Source organism: Phycodurus eques, chromosome 5 (genome assembly GCF_024500275.1).
Source record: "Phycodurus eques isolate BA_2022a chromosome 5, UOR_Pequ_1.1, whole genome shotgun sequence".
In the NCBI taxonomy this organism is placed as follows: Eukaryota; Metazoa; Chordata; class Actinopteri; order Syngnathiformes; family Syngnathidae; genus Phycodurus; species Phycodurus eques.
The window spans coordinates 7217698-7231613 of record NC_084529.1 but is presented as its reverse complement, the minus strand read 5'-3'; the positions used below and the strand labels follow the sequence as shown (position 1 = coordinate 7231613).

Genomic DNA, 13916 nt, shown 5'->3' with positions numbered 1-13916 from the left:
CAACGAATCGATACAAAGTCTGCATCACTGCAGACGCCACACTGATCCGCCTGTCGATCTCGTGTTCCATTCTTCCCTCACTCGTGAATAAGACCCCAAGATACTTGAACTCCTCCACTTGGGGGCAGGATCTCATACCCGACCTGGAGAGGGCACGCCACCCTTTTACGACCTCGGACCATGGTCCAACTGGGAACTGAAATTTTCAAATTTGAACGATTCTGGGAGAACCGGAACGTTAGTCCCGGTTCCAATCGGTTCTCGATGCCCAACCCTAATCATCATGACACCACCCAACTGTTCATCATCCTGCATGAACCAGGAAATAGCCTACAAACTAACAGATGGACAAGAAAACAAAGGTGTCGCACGCCACAATGTTTTGTGCACTCTTCTTACAATTATGTCACACTGTATATTACGGTTTCACTAAAACAACAAATGAAATGGTGGCCCAAGAATTTTAGATTTTAGGATACAACACCAATTCAAATAGGAAAACACCCTAAAAATATTCTAATTACAAGATCCGTGAGAAGACCAATGCTTAAAAAAGTATGCATCAAAGTGTTGGACTGAGCAAGACAAAAACAAGAGCAAAATCATAAAGCTGTTCATAAAGTTTGTGAGTCTCAGTTTAAAGAGGTACTGTACATACAAAAAAAAATAATACAAAGAAATAAAAATACATTACCTTGCGAGTCTCTCAGTGAACAGATGGACCCTGTGCAATTCTTCTGGGTCGTTAGGATCAACTACCATCATACAGTGAAAGTTACCGTCACCCACATGACCCGCGATGGGACCTGTGTGAGCATTACATGGTGAGGGACATTTAAAAACAACTTTTTTCTTTTTTAATTACCCCCAAAAAAACTAAATTTGTGGTAAAGATGAGATTCATCCATGGCTATAGGTCTCATAGAGGTCTGCACTGTCAAGCCCTCTGTTACTTTGCCTCTATCAGAATGACGTTTGTATTACGTTTGGAAATATGAAAGGGACAGAGAGATGTGTAATCAGGACACACAGTTATAAATAATTATTTCAAACACTTATGTGCCTAGTTGCCAGTTTTCTGTTTTTACACAATGGCATTTGTCAATCAATTCGGCTTTGCCATGTACACAAATAAGTACAACGGTTTATCATAAAAGTGTAACTTGTAGTGGGTTACTGAGTTCTCTCGAATCACACAAACAGGAAGAACAGGTAGGAACCACCAATGTCTTGTTTTTGATCTCAGCTTTAAACATTACATAACATGGTAAAATACATGGTAATATTTTATTTTAATGATCATTTTTATTTTCTGTAGCGGCAATGACGTAAAGTAAAACATCTGCATAAGCTCACCTGTAAGATTGTTCTGGATCAGGTCCGACTTTGTCTCCACAATGATATGAGGCAGTTGGGAAAGAGGAACGCAGACATCTGTAGAGTAGGCCTACAACCACACACACTGAGGAGTTAATGTCACCCACTTCAAACTATATTAAATCGTTGTCCTAAGAAAATAAGATGTATAAAAAATACAAAAGGGCCTGATACAAACCACACTGTTTTAATGCTAGTTTGATGAAGAGCTTTCAAGTTTTTGCAGTTACAGGACACCAAATTAATTCATTAAAGTATGTTGTAACATAATTTAGTTTTATTGACACTCAGGAGGAAACTAAAAATCCCTTTGAATAGGTCAAAATAAAATAAAATGATGAACGATAAAAAAATCCCTGATATGCAAAGAGACTTTGGCAAAAAAAAAAATATGTATGTTAATACTATTTTTTTTTCATCCCAAAATAGTTCTACTTTTTAACAAAGTTTTTTTTGGTATTTATTTATTTATTTTTTAAAACCCTCCAAGTGCAAAAACACTATTGTTGTCATGTTGATATAAAAAAGGCATGGTTCATCTTATATCATCAAACCATTTTTTTGTTCTTTTGTTTTTGATGTGACTTCACAAAAAAGGGTCTGCATTTCTGATTTCAGAACCTTTTGCTTGCCAAAATATGGTGGGACAGTGAAACAAATACGGTGTGCCATTTCTTTCCCCCTTGTGTGTTCCACAATTCCACCTTCGCGGGTGTTTGCGCTTTACTGAGTGGCAGTTTGTTCTAATTTGTTTCACAAAGCTATGCAGAGCTATGATACCTTACTTTGCAACCAGGTCTCAGTGCCTGAGCAGCATACCAGGCGTCATGGCGAGCTTTCCATAACCTGTTTCGTGTTTCTGCATCTCTAGCCCACTGAAAATCAGAGCCACCATTCATCTGTGTGATTTCCTCTGTGGATACAAGACAAGATAAGCGTAATTTATATTGAAGCACAACTTACACTTGCAAATAATTGTGCAGAGAGAAAACATTCAGATTGTTACTAGTACAAAGCTGAAAAGCCATATAATCTGTAGTCTTGTATTGGTGCCAATACTATAAGTGAAACTGAACAGAACTACTGTATTGCTGTTTGTAAAGGTCATATCTTTGCCAGAAATACACTCTTATGACGAGTAAAGTTTGAACAGAACACTTAACCGAAGTACAAAACTTTACAAACCCCAATTCCAATTAAGTTGGGATATTGTACAAAACTAAAATAAAAACTGAATGCAGTGATTTGCAAATAATTTTCTACCTATATTAAGTTGAATACACTACAAAGACAGAATGTTTAATGTTCAAACTGATGAAAGTTACTTTTTTTATGTGCAAATATTCTCTCATTTTGAATTTGATTGCTGCAACACATTCTATAAAACCTGGGATGGGGGGTACAAAAGACTGGGGAAGTTGAGGAATGCTAAAAAAAAAAAAAATACCTAATTGGAAACGCTCAGTTGTTCACAAGCAAGGTGTGAACAAATAGTCCAATAGTTTAAGAACATTTCTCAACGTACAATTGCAAGCAATTTAGGGATTTCATTATCTGCGGTCAATATCATCATCAAAAGATTCAGAGAATCTAGAGAAATCTCTGCACGTAAGTTGCAAGGCCAAAAACCAACAGTGGATGCCCGTGACCTCCGATCTCTCAAGCGATACTGCATTAAAACAAAACGGCATAATGGTCCTCATTCGGATAAGGGTGGAGCTCCCGCTCCGGGTTGGGGGAGAGATCCTGCCCCAAGTGGAGGAGTTCAAGTATCTTGGGGTCTTGTTCACGTGAGGGAAGAATGGAACGGGAGATTGACAGGCGGATCGGTGCAGCGTCTGCAGTGATGCGACTTTATATCGGCCCGTTGTGGTGAAGAAGGAGCTAAGCCGAAAGGCGAAGCTCTCGATTTACCGGTCGATCTACGTTCCTACCCTCACCTATGGTCACGAGCTTTGGGTCGTGACTGAAAGAACAAGATCCCGGATACAAGCGGCCCAAAATGAGTTTCCTCCGCAGGGTGTCCGGGCCCATCCGGTAGGGGCTCAGAGTAGAGCCGCTGCTCCTCCGGATTGAGAGGAGCCAGGTGAGGTGGCTCGGGCATCTGTTTAGGATGCCTCCTGGACGCCTCCCTGGTGAGGTGTTCCTGGCACGTCCCAATGGGAGGAGACCCAGGGACGACCCAGAACACGCTTGCCTAGGAACGCCTCGGGATCCCCTCGGAAGAGCTAGAGGAAGTGGCTGGGGAGAGGGAGGTCTGGGCTTCCCTGCTGAGGCTGCTACCCCGCGACCCGACCTCGGATAAGCGGAAGACAATGAATGAATGGATGGAATCACTGTGTAAAGGATATTGCCACAACTCTTCAGATAACACAGTTTGTTGCTACAAGTTACAACTTTACCATGCAAAGCGAAAGCCATATATCAACAACACCCAAAAACACCACCGTCTTCTCTGGGCCAGAGCTCATCTGAGATGTACTGACGCAAAGTGGAAAAGTGTGCTGTGGTCTGATGAGTCCAAATTCCAAATTGATTTTGGAAACCATGGACAAGGTGTCCTCCAGGCCAAAGAGGAAAAGGATCATCTGGATTGTCAGCGCAAAAGTTAAAAAAACAGCATCTGTGATGTATGTGGATGTGTTAGTGTCAAAGACATGGGTAACTTGCACATTTGTGAAGGCACCATTAAAGTTGAAAGGAAAGTACAGGTTTTGGAGCAATGTATGTTGCCATCCAACCAACGTCTTTTTCAGGGACATCCCTGCTTATTTCAGCAAGAATATGCCAAACCAGATTCTGCACATTTTACAACAGCATGGTTTCGTAGTAAAAGAGCGAGAACTAGACTAGCCTGCCATCAGTCCTGACCTGTCTCCAATTAAAAATGTGTGGCATATTATGAAGCGCAAACTACAACAACGAAGACCTCAGACTGTTGAGCAACTGAAGTTTTACATCAAGCAAGAATGGGAGAATTCCACCTACAAAGCTTCAACAATTAGTGTCTTCAGTTCTCAAAAGCTTATTGAGTGTTGTTAAAAGGAAAGGTGATGTAACACGGTAGTAAAGATGCATCTGTCCCACCTTTTTTGGAACATGTTGCAGGCAGCAAATACAAATTTTAAATCTTGTCTTTGTAGTGTATTCAATTGAATATGGGTTGGGATTTGCTAGTCATTGTATTCTGTTTTTATATACATTTTACACAACATCCCAACATCATTGGGATGGGGGTTTGTTGATTGGATTTAGATTTGTGACCAGTGCATGGCATCCATCCATTTTCTTCCGCTTATCTGGGGTTGAGTCATGGGGGCAGCAGCTAAAGCAGGGAAGCCAAGACTTCCCTCTCTCCTACCATTTTGTCTAGCTCTACAGGGTGATCTCGGGGCAGCCCCGGTGGGACATGCCCGGAACATCTCGTCAGGAGGCATGCTAACCAGATGTCCAACCCAGCTCATCTAGTTCATCCCAATGTGGAGGAGAAGCAGCTCTACCCTTAGCCCCTCCCGGACACCCTGCAGAGGAAACTCATTTTGGTCGCTTGTATCCGTAATTTTGTTGCTTCGGTTATGACCCACAGCTTGTGACCATAAGAGAGGATGGGAACGTAGCTCAGTCAGTAAATCAAAAGCTTTGCTAATCTGCTCAGCCCTTTGCTCAGCCCAAGGCAGACCGATACAGAGTCCATATCATTGCACACGCTGCACCGACCCGCCTGTCGATCTGTGTCTTCTGTGTTTTCTCCATGTGAGGATAATGGCTCCCCCTATGCTTCGCTGGAATCCTAAAGCTTCAGAAATGTCTTTTGTAACCCTTTCCAGACTGGTAGATGTCAATTTATTTTTTCTGGAATTGCTCTGAATCGTGACATTTTGTTGCAGCTTTTTTAGATTTTTTGTCCAACTTGATTTTGTCGGGACAGATTCTGTTTGAGTGATTTCTTGATTGAACAGCTCTGGAGGTAAGCAGGCTTGGGTGTGATCAGTGAAAATAACCAAAAATAGTGATTAGCCACAATTAATTTGTGATTGAACAAGGGGGGTAATTACTTTTTCCACACAGTGTCAGGTAACTGAATAGTTGGTTTTTTTTGCCTTAATAAATGACATCACCATTTGAAAACAGCATTTTAAGTTCACTTGGGTTATATTTGTAAGCTATTTACATTTGTTTGATGATCTTAAAGTGGGAAAACAATGCAAAAATAGAAGAATTTGAGAAGGGGGCGATCCATCCATCCATTTTCCGTGCAGTTTATCCTCACGAGGGTCGCCTGCTATCTTTGGGCGAGAGGCGGGGTTAACCCTGAACTGGTCGCCAGCCAATCGCAGGGCACATATAAACAAACAACCATTCGCACTTGCATTCAAACCTAACGGGCAATTTAGAGTCTTCAATAAACCTACCATGCATGTTATTGCGTTGTAGGAGGAAACCGGACTACCCGGAGAAAACCCACGCAGGCACGGTGAGAACATGCAAACTCCTCACAGGCGAGGCCGGATTTGAACCCTGTTCCTCAAAACTGTTAAGCAGATGTGTTAACCAGTCGGTCACCGTGCTGCCAGAAGGGGGCCAATACTTCAACGGCACTGCATAGTCAGAACTTCTCGAATTTCCAAACTAGCTCGGGCTCCTTCCTTGCCAGAGTAGTGACATTCCATAGCTCTAGAGCCATCTTCTGTACCCGGGGATCGGACCGCCTAGGTACCCGCCTTCAGCTGCCAAAAAGGTCACATTACACCTGACCCCCTTTGCCACTCTCACAGAAGGCGAGCCCATGGGAAGGGGGGCCAATGGAAGGCTCAGCCCCCAGGGATTCACAGTCAAGCCCCTGCGTCTGGGTGAGAGAAAACAAGGTCTTTTGATTTTATTTGGCATTGGGAGTTTCTGAGCCGTGCTTTATCTGGTCCCTCAACTAGGACCTGTTTGCCCAGTCCATGGCTTTTGTGCATTAATCATGCACTTTAATCATTATATTGTTTCCCACCTGTGAGCTGAATGCATCGTTGTGACCAATGTTTGATACTTGTTTTTCTTTAAGTACACACAAAGGTAATGTGTTTCACTATTATGGCATTACAGGCATTCTACACATATAGCACAATTTGAAGACGTAGTGATTCTGTGGCTGTGCAGGCAATGGCTAGGGTTCCCAGAGGTAGATTAACATCTCTAGAATTTTCTCATTACTAGTCTAGGGTTAACTTAATCATCTAAATACAGTCATTAATATGATATACAGACTCACCAGTTGTGTTGACTTGCTCTGCAAGACTCTGTTCAGAACCATGGAACTCCAGGAAAAGAGTTGGGGTAACGGGATACGAAAGAGAGCTGAACTTGTTGCATGCATTGATCATCACATCGTCTAAAAACTCTAACACACAAACACACAAAAACAGCTATATTCTTTGCATTTACGGTATGTGACAAAATGTCTTGTCCTAATTACATAGGAATTGTGACTATGTTAACCTCTGTACAGGCAAAAAGCATCATTTGCGGTGTATTATTGGCACAGGCAACTTGTGCTCACCAATGCGAGCGATGGCTACCCCAGATTGTAGAATATTCACAGTGCTATCCACAGCAGCCTGTTCAGAAGGAAATGAGCAGACTGCTGACACCATGGCTTCCGGAATACCATAGAGGCGCAGTGTTGCCTTAGTGATAATTCCCAGAGTGCCCTCTGATCCAACAAACAGGTTTGTCAAGTTGTAGCCTGCTGAAGTCTTTCTATAATTTATCATGAAGACAGGGAGAAACTTACATATGCACACAGTGTATCATTACTATTGCTCAGATAAGCAAATGTTTGCTTTGAGAGCACCTGAAATTACAAATTAATATGAACTCTCCTTTTTGTCTTACCTGGGACGTCTTCCCTTGCCAGCTGTGTGAATAACAGTCCCATCAGCAAGTACAACCTCCATGTTTATAACATTTTCTTTCATGGTTCCATATCGCACTGCATTGGTACCAGATGCACTAGAGGCTGCCATTCCACACAGTGAAGCATCAGCTCCAGGATCTACAGTAAGAAGAAGCTATACCTCAGCAATATTTCTGAATCGTTCATATGAATCGCTGGCATTGGGCTGAAGCTAAAAAAGCTTCAGCCCAACGCCAGTTGTCTAGCGTGCTATTGTTCTCAGCTTGGGGGGATCGTCGCTTGTAATTAGTCAGCGATTGGAATGCATCCCAGACTGATTTAGAGTCGTTAGTGCTAAACTATTTTTCCAACTTTGCTGCATAGTTCCTCTTTGCAATGTTAATTTCTTTAGTCAGCTGGTTTCTAGCTCGATTATACAGGGCCCTGTCCCCGCTCTGATATGCGTCCTCCTTAGCTTGGCGAAGCTGCTTAAGTTGAGCAGTGAACCACGGCTTGTTGTTGTTGAATGTACGAAATGATTTTGTTGGTACATTTTCACAGAAACTGATATAGGATGTAACAGTGATACATAGATGATAGATTCAGGGCCCACGATTTAAACATCCACCCATCCATCCATTATCTGAGCTGCTTCTCCTCACTAGGGTCGCGGGCGTGCTGGAGCCTATCCCAGCTGTCATCGGGCAGGAGGCGGGGTACACCCTGAACTGGTTGCCAGCCAATCGCAGGGCACATACAAACAAACAACCATTCAGATTCACATTCACACCTACGGGCAATTTAGAGTCTCTAATCCATGCATGTTTTTGGGATGTGGGAGGAAACCGGAGTGCCCGGAGAAAACCCACGCAGGCACGGGGAGAACATGCAAACTCCACACGGGCGGGGCCGCGGATTGAACCCGGGTCCTCAGAACTGTGAGGCTGACGCTCTAACCAGTCGCCCACCGTGCCGCCACGATTTAAACAATTTCAAGTATTTGTTCGTTATTTTTACATAATTTGGGTTTCCAGCTCATAAAACCCACGAAATCAAGAATTCATAAAATTAGAATACAATGAAGAAATCAGTCCAAACTTTGCAGGCCATAAATGTTATAACACAGTGTTACACACTACTCATCACACTTGCACAGGTTTTCCCAGGTGTCATTAAATTGCTTCAGTTTGGTTCAATAGTCTCAGTTGGGTGCAATATAGGGAAGACTGCAGACTTGACAACTAGCCAGAAGACCATCATTGATACTCTCCATAGGATGGGTAAGCCACAACCGTTCATAGCTAAGGAGGCTGGCTGTTCACAGAGTGCGGTGTCCAAGAATATCAATGGAAAGTCTAGTGGAAGGACAAAATGTGGCAGGAGAAGATGCACCAGCAAAGGAGATGACCGTGGGCTTCAGCGGATTATCAAACAGAGAAGGTCCAAGCATCTAGCAGAGATCAAGAAAAAGTGGAATGAGGCAGGAGTCACAGCTTCAGAAACCACCACATTCAGATGCATCCAGGAGATGGGCTACAACTGTTGGCTTCCTCAGGGCAAGCCACTTCTGAGCCTGAGCTAACATAGGTAGCGTCTCAACTGGGCCATGGAGAAGGAGGACTGGATTGTTGGCCAATGGTCCGAGGTCCTCTTTTCCGATTAAAGTAAAGTGTGCCTTTCATTAAGGAATCAAGGTCCAAGGGTTTGGAGGAAGACTGGTGAAGAACAGAACCCAAGCTGCTTGAAGTCCAGTGTGAAATATCCACAGTCAGTCATGAGTTGGGGTGCGATGTCCAGTGCAGGTGTTGGTAAACTATGCTTTCTTAAATCCAAGGTCACCGCAACAGCTACCAGAATGTTTTAGAGGACTTTATGATTCCTTCTGCTGAGGATCTGGATGGAGATGCAGATTTCATCTTCCAGCAGGACCTGGCCCCTGCCCATACTGCCAGAAGCACCAAAACCTGATTCGATGCCCATGCGATCACAGTGCTTGACTGGCCAGCCAATTTGCCAGATCTAAACCCCATTGAGAATCTAATGGGGTATTATCAAGAGGAAAATGAGGGGCAGACCCAAAAACGAAGAACTGACAGCAAGCATCACGGAAATCTGTGGTTCCATAACTACCAGGCAATGCCACAGCGCATCGAGGCAGTGATTAAAGCAAAGGGATTCCCAACCAAGTATTGAAGAGTAACATTTTGAAAGTACCATTTTTGATTTATTTAATGTGACACAATTTTTTATTTTTCTACAAAAACTGAGAAGTAAATGGTGATTTCTTCACAGTATTCAAAATTTTTTAATTCCTGATTTTGTGGGTTTTATGAGCTGGAAGCCCAGATTTTGTAAAAATAAGGACAAAAATACTTGAAATTGTTTACATTATAGGCCTTGAATCTATGAAAGTTTCAATTTTTGAATGGAAATATGGAAATAAATAAACATTCATGATATTTAAATTTTTTGGAAAAGGTCTGGCATTTTACACTTGAGACTATGTGAGTCCCGGATGCACATGACATGGAAACAATGAGTCCCAGCACTGGAACAATGAGTCGCTGCAAATTATCATCACAGAATACAGATACAGTAGTCCTCCGCTACATCGCGGTTCTTGCTTCACAGCTCTTCCTTCAAATGACTTAAAAATGGGATAATGCCTGTATTACATAATTTTATGATTTTTATTATTTTGAATTAATAAAAATAAAGTATTTCAAGTTGTTGACATCAGTTTTCATTCCACTGCTTTTACTGATGCTTTCTATTTTTGCCATAGCATCGTTTCAGTATTGGTATCGAGGTGTTTTATGCAAGTATAGTATTATACACAATGTTGGTATTGTGACACCACTACATTGTCGTCATTTACGTACAGACTTCCATATTTTTGTCACTGTATGTCTTTTTTTGTCTCAGACTTGCGTTAACATGTGGTTGGGGTTTGACTAACCAACAGGAAACCACAGTCCAGTGTCTCGCAGGTAGGAATTGAGGGCTTTTCGGGTCACACCAGGTTCTACCGTCACGTCAAAATCATCCTGGTGGAGATCCAAAATCTGGTTCATATTCCTCAGGCTGAAGCACACCCCACCCTAAGGAAAGTGTAAGGATACCTTCAGTACTTCTACCAATTTATCCACTTGCGCTTAGTTTGTGGTGGTTCGGAGTGGATGCCGAAAAACACTGTCCATGAACACAATGGGGAGTAGTTGTATGTAAGCATATAAATAAGCAACATCATTTGTGTTTGTATTGTGCAGACCATTTGCCCAGTTGATAATGACAACTAAAAGTAAAACCATTCCAATGTTGTTGCAAGACATATACAGTCCCCTCCAAAAGTATTGGAATGGCAAGGTCAATTTCAGTTTTTTTGTTGTATACTGAAGACATTTGGGTTTCAGATCCATCCATCCATCCATTTTCTGAGCCGCTTATCCTCACTAGGGTCGCGGGCGTGCTGGAGCCTATCCCAGCTGTCATGGGGCAGGAGGCGGGGTACACCCTGAACTGGTTGTCAGCCAATCGCAGGGCACATACACACAGACAACCATTTGCACTCACAGTCACACCTACGGGCAATTTAGAGTCTCCAATTTATGCATGTTTTTGGGATGTGGGAGGAAACCGGAGTTCCCGGAGAAAACCCACGCAGGCACGGGGAGAACATGCAAACTCCACACAGTCGGGGCCGGGGATTGAACCCGGGTCCTCAGAACTGTGAGGCTAACGCTCTAACCAGTCGCCCACCATGCCGCCCGGGTTTCAGATCAAAAGATGACTATGAGACAAAAGTTCAGAATTTTACCTTTTATTTCATGGTATTTACATCAACCTGTGTTAAACAACTCAGGACAGAGCACCTTTTGTTTGAACCCACCCACTTTTTAAGTGAGCAAAAGTAGTGGAACATGTGACTGATGGGTGTTTCTAGTTGCTCAGGTGTTGCCTTTTAGATTGATCGCTTAAACATGAGATCTTGCTTGGTTTTGGCTTTGGGTTTCACCTGTGAAAACTGTTAAGCAAACATGACGACCAGAGAGCTGTCTATGGGAGAAAAGAAAACCATTTTGAAGCTGAGAGAAGCGGGAAAATCAATCAGCTATTCAACAAACTTTGGGCATAGCCAATACAACATTTTGGAATGTCTTGAAAAAGACAGACTACTGGTGTACTGAACAACAGACGTCTAACAGGTCGGCCAAGGGTGTCAACAACAGTTGATGATGGAAACATTGTGAGAGTTGTGAAGAAACACCCAAAGACAACAGTCAGTAACATCACTCCTCAGCCTCACCCTCAACCTCGACCGGGCAGTGGTCAAGGTATCACAATCCACTGTTTCGAAGAAAACTTCGAGAGAAGAAATATACAGGCCATACCACAAGATCCAAACCACTTCTTCTTCTTCTTTTCGGCTTGTCCCTTTAGGGGTCGCCACAGCGCGTCATCCTTTTCCCATGTAAGCCTATCTCCTGCATCCTCTTCTCGAACACCAACTGCCCTCATGTCTTCCCTCACGACATCCATCAACCTTCTCTTTGGTCTTCCTCTAGCTCTCTTGCCTGGCAGCTCCATCTTCATCATCCTTCTACCAATATACTCACTATTTCTCCTCTGGACGTGTCCAAACCATCAAAGTCTGCTCTCTCTAACGTTGTCTCCAAAACATCGAAACTTGGCTGTCCCTCTGATGAGCTCATTTCCAATTTTATCCAACCTGGTCACTCCACGAGCAAACCTCAACATCTTCATTTCCACCACGTCCAGCTCTGCTTCCTGTTGTCTCTTCAGTGCCACTGTCTCTAATCCGTACATCATGGCTGGCCTCACCACTGGCTTATAAACTGCCCTTCATCCGGGCAGAGACTCTTCTGTCACATAACACACCTGACACCTTCCTCCACCTGTTCCAACCTGCTTGGACCCGTTTCTTCACTTCCTGACCACTCTCACCATTGCTCTGGACAGTTGACCCCAAGTATTTAAAGTCCTCCACCCTTGCTATCTCTTCTCCCTGTAGCCTCACTCTTCCCCCACCAGCCCTCTCATTCATGCACATATATTCCGTCTTACTTCGGCTAATCTTCATTCCTCTGCTTTCCAGTGCATGCCTCCATCTTTCTAACTGTTCCTCCATCTTCTCCCTATTTTCACTGCAGATCACAATGTCATCTGCAAACATCATGGTCCATGGGGATTCCAGTCTAACCTCATCTGTCAACCTATCCATCACCACTAAAAACAGGAAGGGGCTCAGGGCTGATCACTGATGCAGTCCCACTTTCACCTTAAATTCGTCTGTCACACCTACAGCACTCCTCACCACTGTTCTGCTGCCCTCGTACATGTCCTGTATTATTCTAACATACTTCTCTGCCACTCCAGACTCTGCATGCAGTACCACAGTTCCTCTCTGGGTATCTGTCATAGGCTTTCTATAGATCTACAAAGACACAATGTAGCTCCTTCTGACCTTCTCTGTACTTCCTCAAGGCAAATAATGCATCTGTGGTACTATTTCTAGGCATGAAACCATACTGTTGCTCATAAATACTCACTTCTGTCCTGAGTCTAGGCTCCACCACTCTTTCCCATAACTTCATTGTTTGCCTCATCAACTTTATTCCTGTATAGTTCCCACAGCTCTGCACATCACCCTTGTTCTTAAAAATGGGCACCAGCACACTTTTCCTCCATTCCTCAGGCATCTTCTCACGGGCTAGAATTCTATTGAACAAGCTGGTCAAAAACTCCACAGCCACCTCTCCTCGATGCTACCATACCTCCAGAGGAATGTCATTAGGACAACTGCCTATCCATTTTTCATCCTCTTTAATGCCTTTCTAACTTCCCCCTTACTAATCACTGCCACTTCCTGGTCCACCACACTTGCCTCTTCTACTTTCCCTTCTCTCTCATTTTCCTCATTCATCAACTCCTTGAAGTATTCTTTCCATCTATCTAGCGCACTACTGGCACCAGTCAACATATTTCCATCTCTATCCTTAATCACCATAACCTGCTGCACATCCTTCCCATCTCTATCCCTCTGTCTGGCCAAACTGTATAGATCCTTTTCTCCTTCTTTAGTGTCCAACCTGGTATACATGTCATCATATGCCTCTTGTTTGGCCTTTCCCACCTCTACCTTTGCCCTATGTCGCATCTCAATGTATTCCTATCGCCTCTCCTCTCGGTGTCCCACTTCTTCTTAGCTAACCATTTTCCTTGTAAGATTTCCTGTACTGTGAGGTTCCACCAAGCCTCCTTCTCTCCTTTCCTGCGAGAATATACACAGAGTACTCTCCTGCCTGCCTCTCTGATCACCTTGGCTGTAGTGGGCCAGTCTTCTGGAAGCTCCTTCTGTCCACAGAGAGCCTGTCTCACCTCTTCCCGAAAAGCTGCACAACACTCGTCCTGTGTCAGCTTCCACCACATGGTTCTCTGCTCTGCCTTTGTCTTCCGAATCCTCCTCCCCACCACCAGAGTCATCTTACACACCACCATCCTATGCTGTCTAGCTGTTTAGCTGTCTATGTTCCTGCTTCTCCTGGAAAAAAGTGTTCACTACATCCATTTGCATCCTTTTTGCAAAGTCTACCACCATCTGTCCCTCCAAGTTCCTTTCCTGGATGCCGTACTTACC

The 13916-nt window shown here is 43.5% G+C and overlaps 1 protein-coding gene across 2 annotated transcripts in view; it reads right to left on the bottom strand.

The window, feature by feature from the left end:
- The window catches only part of ldhd (lactate dehydrogenase D), a 56314-nt gene that overhangs the window by 30780 nt on the left and 11618 nt on the right, over positions 1-13916 (bottom strand). For both annotated transcript variants that reach the window (XR_009768590.1, XM_061677300.1), the window contains exons 4-10: positions 10218-10359; positions 7258-7417; positions 6923-7122; positions 6635-6763; positions 2163-2290; positions 1357-1447; positions 695-806 (exon numbers count right to left, since the gene is read on the bottom strand). Coding sequence is in view for 1 of the 2 variants with exons in the window: in XM_061677300.1 (XP_061533284.1) it covers positions 695-806; positions 1357-1447; positions 2163-2290; positions 6635-6763; positions 6923-7122; positions 7258-7417; positions 10218-10359 (962 nt within the window). In the remaining variant the exon portion in view is untranslated. The remainder of the gene's footprint in view (positions 1-694; positions 807-1356; positions 1448-2162; positions 2291-6634; positions 6764-6922; positions 7123-7257; positions 7418-10217; positions 10360-13916) is intronic.